At 40.4% G+C, this 14,469-nt stretch overlaps 1 protein-coding gene across 1 annotated transcript in view; it reads right to left on the bottom strand.

Moving 5' to 3' along the window:
* The window catches only part of LOC146991258 (complement C3-like), a 71,848-nt gene extending 59,367 nt beyond the window's left edge, over window positions 1–12,481 (bottom strand). The window contains exons 1-4 of the mRNA XM_085798665.1: window positions 12,391–12,481; window positions 11,373–11,568; window positions 7,531–7,693; window positions 7,302–7,381 (exon numbers count right to left, since the gene is read on the bottom strand). Of these exons, the coding sequence (XP_085654791.1) occupies window positions 7,302–7,381; window positions 7,531–7,693; window positions 11,373–11,568; window positions 12,391–12,470 (519 nt within the window). The 5' untranslated portion in view covers window positions 12,471–12,481. The remainder of the gene's footprint in view (window positions 1–7,301; window positions 7,382–7,530; window positions 7,694–11,372; window positions 11,569–12,390) is intronic.
* Between the last annotated feature and the right edge of the window lie 1,988 nt (window positions 12,482–14,469).

The following is a 14,469-nucleotide window of genomic DNA, read 5'->3' as shown; positions in this document are numbered from 1 at the left end:
CGGTCCAGTTAAACACATCCGCTCAGACCGTGGCACCAACTTCGTTGGTGCATGTAAGGAGTTGAAGATACCCTCGAACATTGATGACATCACTGTGAAGACTTACCTGTCAGGTCAAGGTTGTTCTTGGACCTTTAACCCTCCACACGCCTCCCATTTTGGTGGCACATGGGAAAGGATGATTGGTCTTGCAAGAAGAATCTTAGACTCCATGTTTCTTCAGCTGAAGGACAAACTAACCCATGAGGTGCTGGTGACCTTCATGGCAGAAGTAGCAGCCATTATAAATGGCAGGCCCCTGGTTCCACTGACAACTGACTCCAAGGACTCATTCATACTCACCCCAGCTGCTCTTCTCACTCAAAAGGTGAATGTCCTCTCTGCTCCTAGTGGAGATTTTGGAGTTTCAGACCTCTACAAGCATCAGTGGCGGCAGGTCCAGCACCTGTCCAACACCTTCTGGGACAGGTGGCGAAAGCAATTCCTCCCAACATTACAGGCACGCAAGAAGTGGCAGTCTACTCACCCAAACATCAATCCAGGAAGTATTGTTCTCCTCAAGGACAGCCAAATACCAAGAAACGAATGGCCTCTTGGACTGGTAACGCAGACCTTCCCCAGCCAGGACAGGAAGGTGCGAAAGGTCGAGGTCAAGGTCACACGTACAGGAGCGGCTAAACTCTTTCTTAGGCCTGTTTCTGAGATAGTGCTTCTTTTCTTGTCTGAGACCCAGTGAATTTACCTATGTAAGGTTTTATTGAGTGGCGTGTATCCACGCCAGGCGGGGAGTGTTTTGCCACAATCAATATGCTTTTATTTTGAAGGTTTTATTTTGAAAAAAGGAAGTACATGTAAACAGGTCAGGTGACTTCCTTCCTTGCTGATAACCAGGAAATGAACACAAACATGCTTCAGAGACACTGCTTAAGCTAACTTTCTCTCCTGCTTCCTGCGTTTTATGCCTTTTGATGGCATCGTTGGTATGTATTGATTTGGTTTAATGTTATTAATGACCGCAGATGGTTATTTTTGTCACAATGTTTAGTTTGAAAAGTTTATTCAGGAAGTCTATCGAGTTATTGACTACTCCGCTATGACTGTTACTAAGATTAATGCTAAAATTCATGTAAGGGAATAAATGCAAATAGATGTCAATAAATAGTGGATTATGCGTTAAAATACAATGGTTTACGGATAAATAAGTAAATAGCAGTTAAAAAACAAGCACTTTAGTTCATTTAAGAATCAGTATATTTACATTGTTTTGTGTGTGTAAGTATAACAAAGAAGCAACTTTTGTATTCATTATGCCTTTTGTGTGTTTTAGTTTTACTCTTTCTTACACCAATAAACCTGTGGACAACGGACAACTGTCTTCAGAGTCGTGATGTCAGGAAGGAGTTTGTCTAGCTGCCAAAGTGTATCACAACACATATACGGAGGGCAGCATACTGACCATCTGTGAAAAAATGTACTACCAATAGCTTTCTTTACCATTGTGTTCCTGTAGGTGTCTAGTAACAGCTCTCAATTTATTTATTTCCAAATCCATTGGGAAAATTCTGGAGAGTCAATCAAAGTTAAGGTGCCCAGAGGGCTCGGGTGAAAAAAAAGAAAAAAAATGAAAATTCTAATTTAAGCTTGTGAGATGTCTAACTAGGGGTTTTAAGGGGTGCTGAGTTCATTTCAACCATTAGTTTTGAGTAAAACTGTTTCCCTGACCATATATTATTGGTATATTTGAGTTATAGTGTATGGCAAAGGGTATAGTAAAAGTCATTGTTGAACAGATTCTAGCCTATTCTAAATCTAAAGATTCCATTCTAAAAATAAATAAATAAATAAAATGAAAATAAAAAAGAAGAAAGAAATACAAAATACTTCAGAAGAGTACACTAGTTAAACACAAATAGTGGGAACATACCGCACACTAGACTGGGTTATGAGGATCTTTAGTTTATTTCAGAGCAACGCGTTACGCTTGTGGCTTCTTCAGGCTCATGCTGAGACCAGTAAGTCAGGGGATTTTTAAAGGAAATGGTACTCAATCAATTTACATAAGTAATTGAACAAGATGAAAACATATTTAACAATCAAACATCAATGGCTGGGGAGTACCATAGAAATGGATAAAACACATATATTTAAGTGCATTCAGCAGCTTTACAGCAAATTTGAGTACAGGTGTACCTTCAGTGATTCACTTACAGAAAGGCAGTATCTATACACAACAATACAATACAAACAGGTCATATACAAATAGGCAATCTCATCCATCATAACATCAAAAATATATACATACCGAGGACGAACACAGGTGTTAATAGTGAGGATGATATCACACAAGTAGAGCAACAATAGGCAGATCATCTTTCCGTCATTTTCAGTCAGACCAGACCAGTCATACTTCAGAAGAGTGATGACACCAACTGTGCACATGCATGATACCCAGTACATGAGTGTGGTTTCTATGGTCATGATGCCCTCTGGAAGGATTGAGAGGGAGCATTGCATCATGGCAAATATTTTTGGAGAACAAACACGATTTTAAGGTATGATAGTTACCTTTTGACATAATAATAGTTTTTCCTTCTGCTAGCACACGCTTTTATCTAGTAAATTAAGAAATGCATTAATATTCTCTTGTTTATTGCTTAAAAAGAACAACCATTCACCTAGCTAATGTTAGATAACTATCTAGTTAGCAAGCATGAGAGTCATTAGCAAATGTTGATAATGTCCATAGGAGCTATAGTTTATGTTGTAATGTAGTGATGAGCTACAGCTAATTTATGTAGTAATTCAGTTTCAATAGGTACACAACTGTCTTGATCGAGTCCATGGTCCATCATATTGGAGAAAAAATATATAACCAGTGTGATCAATTGAGTTGTGGCAACCTTCTCTACTATAGTAACCTTAGTCTAGTTGTATGGACCACCGGTTCCAGGGTGCCATTCCGAAGGGCCGCCACTCCGAACGTTTACTTTAATTTGTCGGAATGCCGACCCTTAATTATTTATGGGAAAAGGGTGCCATTACGAACCTGAAAGAAAGGGTGCCATTCCGAACCTGAAAAAATCTTGAATGGTTTACGGCACGGAGTAAATAAGCCTAATTGCGGTGGTGGCGTAGTGGTGAGAGTATCTGCTTTTGACGCGGTGGATCAGGGTTCGACTCCTGGGGGAGATACATATTAACTGCGATTTTATTGGCCTCTACCTAACCTTTTTACTAAACTTAACCAACTCCTTTCTACATTGCCTAAACCTAACCAAAGCACAGAGCAAGGACATTTATTTTCAGCAGGAGTGCTGCGGCTGCATCAGACCATGGATGTAATGCATCAGACTCGCACCTGGGTGAAACTTTGGAGGCGGAGGGGGAGGGGCCGGTCGGGCGCTGTCCCCGCGGCGCGTCGTGTCAAGCCGGGCAGGAAGTCAAACCACGAGAGAATCCGGTCAATTTTCAAAATAAAACACATTCGGAACGGCGGCCCCTCGGGAAGTTCGAAATGACGGACCTTCGAGAATTTTCGGACTGGCAGACCGTCGGAATGGCGGTCCTTCGGAATGGCGGTCGCCCCCCTGGACCACCACAGTCTGTTTTGACAAAAACCATGACACTTGTCTATTTTAGCAGGTACAACATGTGCATGATTAAATTATCTGACTTTGAGTAATTTAATCATGCACATATGTGTCTACCTATTATCCAGAGATGGCTCAGGAGTTGTATCATGTCACCTTTTACATGCAAAAATCATATTTTTGTGAAAAAAAACATGCTTTCCACAGCATTATGGGGTCCTCTCCTTCATGGCCATGGGGAAATGGAAGGGGCTTGAAAACATAATGGTCAGATGACCAAAAATGTGTTCCTCTTGTTTATTGCTTAAAAAGAACAACCATTCACCTAGCTAATGTTAGATAACTATCTAGTTAGCAAGCATGAGAGTCATTAGCAAATGTTGATAATGTCCATAGGAGCTAGCTTATGTTGTAATGTAGTGATGAGCTAGAGCTAATTTATGTAGTAATTCAGTTTCAATAGGTACACAACTGTCTTGATCGAGTCCATGGTCCATCATATTGGGGAAAAAATATATAACCAGTGTGATCAATTGAGTTGTGGCAACCTTCTCTACTATAGTAACCTTAGTCTAGTTGTATGGACCAACACAGTCTTTTTTGACAAAAACCATGACACTTGTCTATTTTAGCAGGTACAACATGTGCATGATTAAATTATCTGACTTTGAGTAATTTAATCATGCACATATGTGTCTACCTATTATCCAGAGATGGCTCAGGAGTTGTATCATGTCACCTTTTACATGCAAAAATCATATTTTTGTGAAAAAAAACATGCTTTCCACAGCATCATGGGGTCCTCTCCTTCATGGCCATGGGGAAATGGAAGGGGCTTGAAAACATAATGGTCAGATGACCAAATAGTGTTCCTCTTGTTTATTGCTTAAAAAGAACAACCATTCACCTAGCTAATGTTAGATAACTATCTAGTTAGCAAGCATGAGAGTCATTAGCAAATGTTGATAATGTCCATAGGAGCTAGCTTATGTTGTAATGTAGTGATGAGCTAGAGCTAATTTATGTAGTAATTCAGTTTCAATAGGTACACAACTGTCTTGATCGAGTCCATGGTCCATCATATTGGGGAAAAAATATATAACCAGTGTGATCAATTGAGTTGTGGCAACCTTCTCTACTATAGTAACCTTAGTCTAGTTGTATGGACCACCACAGTCTGTTTTGACAAAAACCATGACACTTGTCTATTTTAGCAGGTACAACATGTGCATGATTAAATTATCTGACTTTGAGTAATTTAATCATGCACATATGTGTCTACCTATTATCCAGACATGGCTCAGGAGTTGTATCATGCACCTGATAATTTCTACCAAGACCGACTAAAAAACAGTTTGTTGGACACAGCACCGAGACAAAGAGTCCTCATGCAGTCTTCTGATTAATGCTGCATCGTCCACACCCTCAGAATAAGCTAAAATCTGAGGATGGCCTTTTGAGGTGACTTTTGAGAGCTTTTGAATCTCAGTCTCAGGACCATCACAAATGAAGCACCTCAAGCCATAAACTCCATGTTGTACCTGCTAAAATAGACAAGTGTCATGGTTTTTGTGGTGACCGTGGTGGTCCATACAACTAGACTAAGGTTACTATAGTAGAGAAGGTTGCCACAACTCAATTGATCACACTGGTTATATATTTTTTCCCCAATATGATGGACCATGGACTCGATCAAGACAGTTGTGTACCTATTGAAACTGAATTACTACATAAATTAGCTGTAGCTCATCACTACATTACAACATAAACTAGCTCCTATGGACATTATCAACATTTGCTAATGACTCTCATGCTTGCTAACTAGATAGTTATCTAACATTAGCTAGGTGAATGGTTGTTCTTTTTAAGCAATAAACAAGAGAATATTAATGCATTTCTTAATTTACTAGATAAAAGCGTGTGCTAGCAGAAGGAAAAACTGTTATTATGTCAAAAGGTAACTATCATACCTTAAAATCGTGTTTGTTCTCCAAAAATATTTGCCATGATGCAATGCTCCCTCTCAATCCTTCCAGAGGGCATCATGACCATAGAAACCACACTCATGTACTGGGTATCATGCATGTGCGCAGTTGGTGTCATCACTCTTCTGAAGTATGACTGGTCTGGTCTGACTGAAAATGACGGAAAGATGATCTGCCTATTGTTGCTCTACTTGTGTGATATCATCCTCACTATTAACACCTGTGTTCATCCTCGGTATGTATATATTTTTGATGTTATGATGGATGAGATTGCCTATTTGTATATGACCTGTTTGTATTGTATTGTTTCTGTAAGTGAATTACTGAAGGTACACCTGTACTCAAATTTGCTGTAAAGCTGCTGAATGCACTTAAATATATGTGTTTTATCCATTTCTATGGTACTCCCCAGCCATTGATGTTTGATTGTTAAATATGTTTTCACCTTGTTCAATTACTTATGTAAATTGATTGAGTACCATTTCCTTTAAAAATCCCTTGACTTCCTGGTCTCAGTATGAGCCTGAAGAAGCCACAAGCGTAACGCGTTGCTCTGAAATAAACTAAAGATCCTCATAACCCAGTCTAGTGTGCGGTATGTTCCCACTATTTGTGTTTTTTTTTTCTAACTAGTGTACTCTTCTGAAGTATTTTGTATTTCTTTCTTCTTTTTTATTTTCATTTTATTTATTTATTTATTTTTAGAATGGAATCTTTAGATTTAGAATAGGCTAGAATCTGTTCAACAATGACTTTTACTATACCCTTTGCCATACACTATAACTCAAATATACCAATAATATATGGTCAGGGAAAACATTTTTACTCAAAACTAATGGTTGAAATGAACTCAGCACCCCTTAAAACCCCTAGTTAGACATCTCACAAGCTTAAATTAGAATTTTCATTTTTTTTTTACCTTAACTTTGATTGACTCTCCAGAATTTTCCCAATGGATTTGGAAATAAATAAATTGAGAGCTGTTACTAGACACCTACAGGAACACAATGGTAAAGAAAGCTATTGGTAATAAATTTTTTCACAGATGGTCAGAGTATCCTGCTAAATTGCTCTAACTAATTGCCCAATGTACAGTGATTATTTGTAGCATGCTAGTTTCACCACCTCAAGCTTGACTGATGGTTTGCCACACTGTTTTCCACTCTCTGTTATGTAGGATGCATGTAGAAATGTGGTACTGAGAAGCTGCTGTACGGATGTAATTGTTATAGGTCCCTTTTATTGTTTAGTTATGGAAATTTTATTTGTGTTGGTATTGGTGATTTAGATTTAATATAGAGTATATTTTCATATTTATATTTTCATAAAACTAAATTGTAGCATCATATGATCATCATGTGATATATAGGCCTGTTGCTATTGTGAGAAGTGGAAAATGAAGTTGCACAAGAGCACAGTTGATATCAGGCTGCACTGAGGAGAGGTCGCACTGGCTGGAAAAACAGTTGCAACACATTGACATAGTGCTGAGTTTATGGCTGATTTGTGAGGTAAGGCTGGCTAAAATGGCATGATTTATCATTAACAAAACTTAAAAAGGGCTGTTGTGTATACAGTACATGCATTCAACTTTGTTGTGATATTTTTGCATAGTTAGCAACTACTGCCCGTGTGTGCATGCGCGCATGTGTGTGTGTCTTACATATTCACGTCCAACTCATTATAAGGTTATATTTGAATTTGTGTCAAGGTTAAAATGCAATACCATAATTTCAATGGCAATGGAAGTGGATGGCTCATCCAAAGGCACCATTTGGGGTGTCACTCCAAACAACCTGTATTGAACTGATAGTGAGAGAAAAATACTTGTGTCAGTCATTTTCAAAGATCTGGAACATAGTTATATTGATAAATAGAGAGTTATCTGAATAATGTATTGGAGACTCTGACAGAGATGGGAGTGTTTCTCAGCACTGATGTAGTCCTGGACTCACCTGTGCTGTCGGGGGTGTATAGAGTCTTGTCAGTCTGGATGAAGATGTAACCGGCCTGGAAGGACACTAGGACGACTTTCTCCAGCTCCTGGTCAGGGAAATGAGCTTGCAGGTAGACATACTGATTCCTGTTGTCATCCGCACTGAAGATGTCCGATGAGATCTGAAACAGTTGGAAGATAAAATGTGAGCAGGCCAAGAGATATCTAGATAATCAGCAGACTTGGCGTGCTCAACTCCACGTATGAAAGGTAGAACGGGTGCCAGTCCAAAAAATTCAAAGCAAAAAAAGGTTGTGACAGCACTCACTTTAAGTTAAATACTTTTTAATTCATAAAAACTGCTCGGCAGCGAGAAACGGACGCCAAGAGATATGTAGAACAAGGCCATAGTGACAATACAAGATTTTTTGTGTATGTGTGTCTTCTCATATGGAAGATTATATAAATAATTGGTTTAGGTCATTGAAATGCTGTTAATCAAAAACAAAACTTAAAATATACAAAGGACTAATTATGTTTTGCAACAATTTAATGTAATGGACATGTATGTACGTGTGTATGTATGTACGTGTGTGTATGTATGTATGTATTTTGGAATTACCTCTTGGGCCTCAGCTCATTCAAAATGGAGGATAAGAACAAATGGCTTCTCTTGTTTGACAAAGGAAAGCCACTGATCTCAGTATCCCAACATACTTTACTTTTACACAAGAGAAGCCCAACTCCAGCTACAATTGGTCTCTGCGTGGCCTGGACCCTTGATGTCACCAAGCCATAAAAGGAGAACTGCCCTTCTACCCTCTCTCTCAGTGGACAAGACAAGAGACTTTTTAGGGGACTCTCTTCTTTTTGGGCTCCCTCTCTCTCCTATTTGCTCCTCAACAGAAGCTGCAGCTCTCTGACCTCCATGAGGCCTGTGCGGAGCCTGAACCTGAGGTCTGCTAACTGAATTTACCAGCAAAGGAGCCAAAGGGCAGAGTAAGCATCCACCGGCTAAAGGAGAACAAGGAAACTGATTTTCTCAACAATACAGAAGCCACACAGCCAGGACAACTGCAGTTTACCAGGACAACAGGACTTAACGAAGCAGAACACAATCAAAGACATCTTTCTTTTCCCTGTGGCCTATATCTTACGTAGCAGAGCACAGTTTGGCTAAGCAAATTTGTCAGTCTATGTACTGATTTAATTTAGTATTAAGTTATCTGTCTGTAGGGCAGTTGCCTATTTAAGTCAATAGATAGCGCTGCTATATTATTAGTGCCTTCAGCGGTTTAGCGGTTATGGCCGTTTGTCCTTACAGGCTACCGACACCGTATGTTCAGGTATTCCCCCACACAAGCGCCATTTTGGGTTAATACTTTGTCATGCTAGCCTAGAAATCTAGCTGCACCCTAGCGGCAGCAAATATATTTGCTCCATAGGTGGGTCTAGAAACGAGCCATAGGAACTTTTTGAGTCTCGAACACCGTTTGTGTTCACCAATCACAGCGCTCTATCTGTTTAGAGAGTCGTTGGGCGGGCTTAATGCGATGACGACATGACGGTGAAAAACATGACAAGATGGCTTTGGCCATCGTTTGAAATCGTTCGAATCGACGTTGGCATCAATTTTGAAAGAATTAAACTTGTCATTTTCTTTAAAAGTTGAGCAAAAGGGTGGTGCGTGGCGCAGTGGTTAACACATTTTGATGGTGAGCTCCTCACGGTCCACTCGGAAGGAGGTTTCTGAAGACTCAAGCTTCACCTCAAAATTGGGCAGCACTGATAAATTATACACATTTTATTGTGTGTCCAACATTAAGTCAAATTTAAATGAGTGTTTTGTATATTTGACACCAAATAACAATTGAGGTTAAATGACTCACCATATTGTTTGACCTCACTCGCGACACTGAGCGTCCAAAGCGTCAACAGGCGTCGCCGTGCTTCCAAAGCATCCAAAGCGTCACCAGACGAGAAGTTGAGCCCTGGTTAACTTTAGGGTAATTTAGCTATGACGCGGTTCGGCGGCAGCCGGAGGCAACTTGTCAGAATAGAGATGCCTTTTTTTCCCTCTTTTTTGTATTTCGGCTCCCCAATGACCAGCGCAATCGAACTTTGACGTCCGTCACGTGCAAGCGGCCAAAGCGGCTGAAAATATTTGCCGTTTTGGGAGCTGTCTTGTCTGAAGCCCACCCTCGAGCGTTTTTGACGCTTTGGAAGCTTTTGGTGTGAACGCACAGTTAGGCTGTAGGCCTACTGTGAACCTTTTTTCACAGTAGGCGGCGGCGGCGGCGACGACGACCGGAGGGGAACCGTAAGTTTCGCATTTACCCACCATGTCTCTCTCTCGACGCAGAGGGGAGGGGAGGAGGAGGGGGGGCGGTGTTTCGTACCCGTGCAGGGAAGTTACATAGTGCAGGCGGCAGCGGCAGCACCATTCATCCTATTAACCATTTTTCTACCATTGCAATGAGTCTGGAAACATTATTTTAAGGCCGAAAAACTCTGCAATGTTACTTTAATAATAACAATTTTAATATTGATTATAGCTGCTGTGCAGCAATGGGTCGGGTCCGGGCTAATTTTGGCAAATTTAGGCAAATTCTGAGCAACAATAAGGAGAATAGGAAGACAGGACAGTTGACCTTATAATGTTCAATTTGCACCAGTTGAGGATTGAACCCACAACCTCTGGAACCAAAGACCATTGTCTATCGCACTGAGCTAATTGACAAGTGGCAGTTCAACAGTGGCTTCACAAATTGAGTAAGCCATTCACTGTCGTGCAGGCAGATTTGAAACCACAGTAAAAAGAAAAATCAGTTTTTGAGGTAAAATTCTGATATGTATTTGTCAAACATCTACTATGAGTCTAAGATGTTAGGAGCCTTCGCCAGTCCAAGCTATTTGGATTTTTAAATTTAGAGGCTTGCTGTGATGCCACCATCAGTACAACTGTCTTGTGTTTCATGTTGAGGACATATGACATTTTGATCTGTCATCATCATCATCATCATCACCCTTGCTGGGTCTCGAACTCACAATCTCTGACACCAAGAACCAGCTCTTAACTCGCTGAGCTAATGAGCTGGTAGTGAGACCTGCTGTGTAGCTTCATTTATCGACTCAGGGAGTCAGTGCCCGGGCAGAAATGTCAGAAATTCAGTTATCTAAACAAAAATCTGATAATACATAAATTGCATCTTGACAGCATGGAAATGTTGGTGATTTGTTTTTAATGATACGTGTTTTGCTTCATAAGAGAAAATATGATGTTTAAAAATTCTACTCTTACATTGACTGCAGTTGTTCCCATGAGAGCAGAATTCAAAATGTTCTCAAAAATTCAGTTTTTGAGATAAAATTCTGATATTTACCAAACTTCATCAACCATGACTCTAGAATATTCTGAAGATGCTCTCTAGCAAGTTTGGTGACAATTGAGCAAAAATTGTAGGAGGAGATACATTTTAAAAGTTTTACAGTTATTGAAAAAAATTTGTAATGAGTTTAAGTGGACAAAAGTTTCAGCAGTATTGAGGCTACATTGTGGTGAAGTTTCAAAACTTTAGCATCTACCATTGGTTTGGTAGGAATTTTTTTAAGTTTTTAAATTTAAACGCTTATTGGGCACATGTCCTTGGAGTTGAGTGAATCTGGCATGGGGTCAGACGTTTCTGTGAAGTTTGGTGAGTTTTCGCCCATGGGAAGTATAACTTCCTTGGAAGAAGAAGAAGAGGAAGAAGAAGAAGAACAAAGAATTCCTAGGAATACAATAGGTTCCCGGCAGCTTAGCTGCCCGGACCCTAATAATAGTTCTGATCACCATATGACACTCACTTATGCACAACATACCTTAATTGCTCCAAACTGCTGGAATTCGTTAGCTTTATTAAGGATCACAGATGTTTCTCCCAGTCGTCTGGATTTGGTTGGAAAGTTCCACGCTCTGATTGTGACCTGGATTTCTCCTGTAGTGCATCCCTGACACTCAACAAAGATGTTTTCGTTTGTTCCTACACGCAACACGTTGGGGGCAGTCATTATCTTCCTGCAGGACAGTGGGATGAACAGGAAATGCAGTCACTATACAGACACTTGAGAATACATTAATTTGGCTGATGCTTTAATCCAAAATGACACAACAAAAGAGGTACAATCCATGCACATGCATTATATAAATGAAGGCACAGCTCATCCTTGTAAAATTAAAAATCTTTGTAAATGGTTGTTTATTATTGGATTTTAACATTGAGTCTACAATGGAGACAGCTCTGAATCAGTAAGACATTTTAACATAATCCTTTACTTTATTTGCCTTCACTTGTGTAACAAATCACTGTACAAACTCACATTACTCACTGGGACAGCAAACTAAACTGTGGTTACTCATTACTCCCCCCTGGCACAGTATCAATAAGCATTGCATTACAAATATAAATAATCCTTGACCTTATTTTTGCTACTGTTACAGGTTTCCTCAACTAATTTTTTACTTTCTGAAACACTCAACAAATAAACAACACTAGATAGAATCAAATAAAAAGTTTTGTTGTGTAAAATGCCATAACTCAAACCAAAGCTGTGTTCCAACATTAAATATTGCATCACAATCTACATTGCTTCTGTATTATATTTGTTACAGACATTCAAAAAGCATTAATTTTTAAAAGGTCTGGGTTGTTGTACATTTACTGTGTACAATTGTATAAACTGAAAATATTCAATCATTAAAAAATGTTTCAAGGATGAATGCAAACCGCAAAAGTTTCATACGACCATTGAGAGATGAGGTTGAAAACACTTAAGCTCTATGAAGTTATGAAACAATATTAAAGAAGTGTAGGTATAAAGGTAAGGCAGGTCTACTTACAATTCAGATGCAGCTGCCAGTGAATACAGACAGTAAAAGGCCAGAGAGGCCAACAGATAAATCCTCCTATCTGACCCCATATCTGCTGTGTAAACTCCCAGTCTGCAACACTTGCCTTTTATCCGTTCTGACAAGATGACCACATGACCACATGACCACTGTTGACCACTGTTTGATGATGCTGTTGCTGAACACATTCTTATGGCATAATTTAAGAGCCTTATTGCAGTGGCGTAGCCAGAAAAAAGACATTGGGTGTGCACCTGCAAAGACTGGGTGTGCCAAATTTATTTTCAACAAACTGAGCGTTACACCTAGCCTGACTCTCGCCAGACCCTTGTAGTTCCGCAAAGCTACGCTGAGCTCCGCACAAGGGTCTGGGACTGCTCCATAGGCGATTCATTTCAGAAGGCGGGGGCTTGTAAAAAAATCTTGTATGTGATTGGATAAACCACTTGTCCGTTATCTTGAATGACGTGCTACTTCAGCCACTCACTGCGAGCCGCCATTGTTGTTTGACTCAAACAGTCGCTTCAGCGCTACGTCACACCTCAGAAAGTCCCGCCCGGCGATCCTGATTGGTTCATTATTTTTTGCTCCGGGGAAGAAGTTTGCATTGGCCTCGAGTCCAGACCCTTGTGCGAAGCTGAGCGTAGCGCCTCTGGCGTAGCTTTGCGGAACTACAAGGGTCTGGCGAGAGCCAGGCTACGTTACACCTCCATAAATATTCAAAAGAATTCCAACATTATGTTGTGTGCGTTCTCATCAGTAATAACAAACCATGTGTTATTCGCTCTCAACAAGCCATATAGGCCTTTACAGTACATAGCATCAGACACAGACTGCACATAATAACTTGGGTTTAACAATCGCATCATGGCAAGCCTGTATGATCACACTTATCTTCTAATCTATATGCAACGCTGAGTAAAAAAAACTGTAACTGCTCTTATAGTCAACAGTAGAACAGGTTTACACATTCACACATATGACGTGCTCAAATAAATCAATAACAAAGTCATAAAAAAACACACTTTTGCGTGTCTGGTTAGCGCACGCACAATAGGTGATCTACTAAGAGTAACACGCTAAATGACAACACGCACAAACCGCAGTATTTAAATGAGGGTTTCGCGCGTAATCGTTTCCGCCATGGAGAGTGTGGACAGAGATCTGGATGGATACAAACGCAGAATAACAATTTGATCCGACGCATTAATAGAGAGAGGGACAAATAAACATATTGTGGAGCTGCAGCATAAGAAACGTGGGAGATTATCTATGAGAAAGTTAAAATGTGGTTGGTAGAACAAGAAGAGAAGAGATGAAGTGAAGAGAAGATGGGGAGATATAGGCCTATGCGGCAAAGAACAAAAGAAGATTTTAGTTTATAATAAAACCTCGGCAAACGAAGGAGAGCTGCTCTGATCAGTGTTGAGCAGCAGCTGAGCAGGTAACTGGGAGACCTGCTGTCATTCATTGAGCTGGAGCTGCGCGCTATGGCACAGAGCTCAGGTGGGACACTCAGGTCACACTCGGGTCTAAACGCCCTGACCAGAGGGATCACGGACGGAGTGAAGGCAGCGGTGACGTCTCTCAGTCCCGGTCCCAGAGCTGAGCAGCCAGGTACTGGGGAGGGAGGAGAGGAGAGGAGCGCACTGGACAAGAGAGGTGCGGCGTGCGTAGCGGCGCTTAAATGACTTTGATCGCATGATCAACAAAGCTATTTAACCATCTGAACACAACTACTGGGCTCATCATTCATCACATATGATTATGTAACAGCTTGGCCTGATGGTTTTATATCGCAAAGCAGAAGAGGACAACGATATTGCTGCTTACCTGTGCGCACTGCGCAGCTCTCAATTTAAAGGGCAAGACGGCGTGGCTTGGCCTTGAACTCGTTAATTATTCCATTAGTCCAGTTTCTCCGCGAGCCGGTGCAGGTGTCGCAACACATCACCTGACGGCAATTTTTACAAATTTATTGACTGATCGATAACATGTTAGTAGCTATAGACTATAACAAAAACAAAAAATGCATCAAATTTTTGGGTGTGCCAGCTTCCTCTGTGGGTG

This window comes from Trachurus japonicus, chromosome 1 (genome assembly GCF_045865225.1).
Source record: "Trachurus japonicus isolate A0001 chromosome 1, Traja_1.0".
Classification (NCBI taxonomy): domain Eukaryota; kingdom Metazoa; phylum Chordata; class Actinopteri; order Carangiformes; family Carangidae; genus Trachurus; species Trachurus japonicus.
Note: the sequence above shows the minus strand (reverse complement) of the source record. Positions and strands in the feature narration are given on the sequence as shown.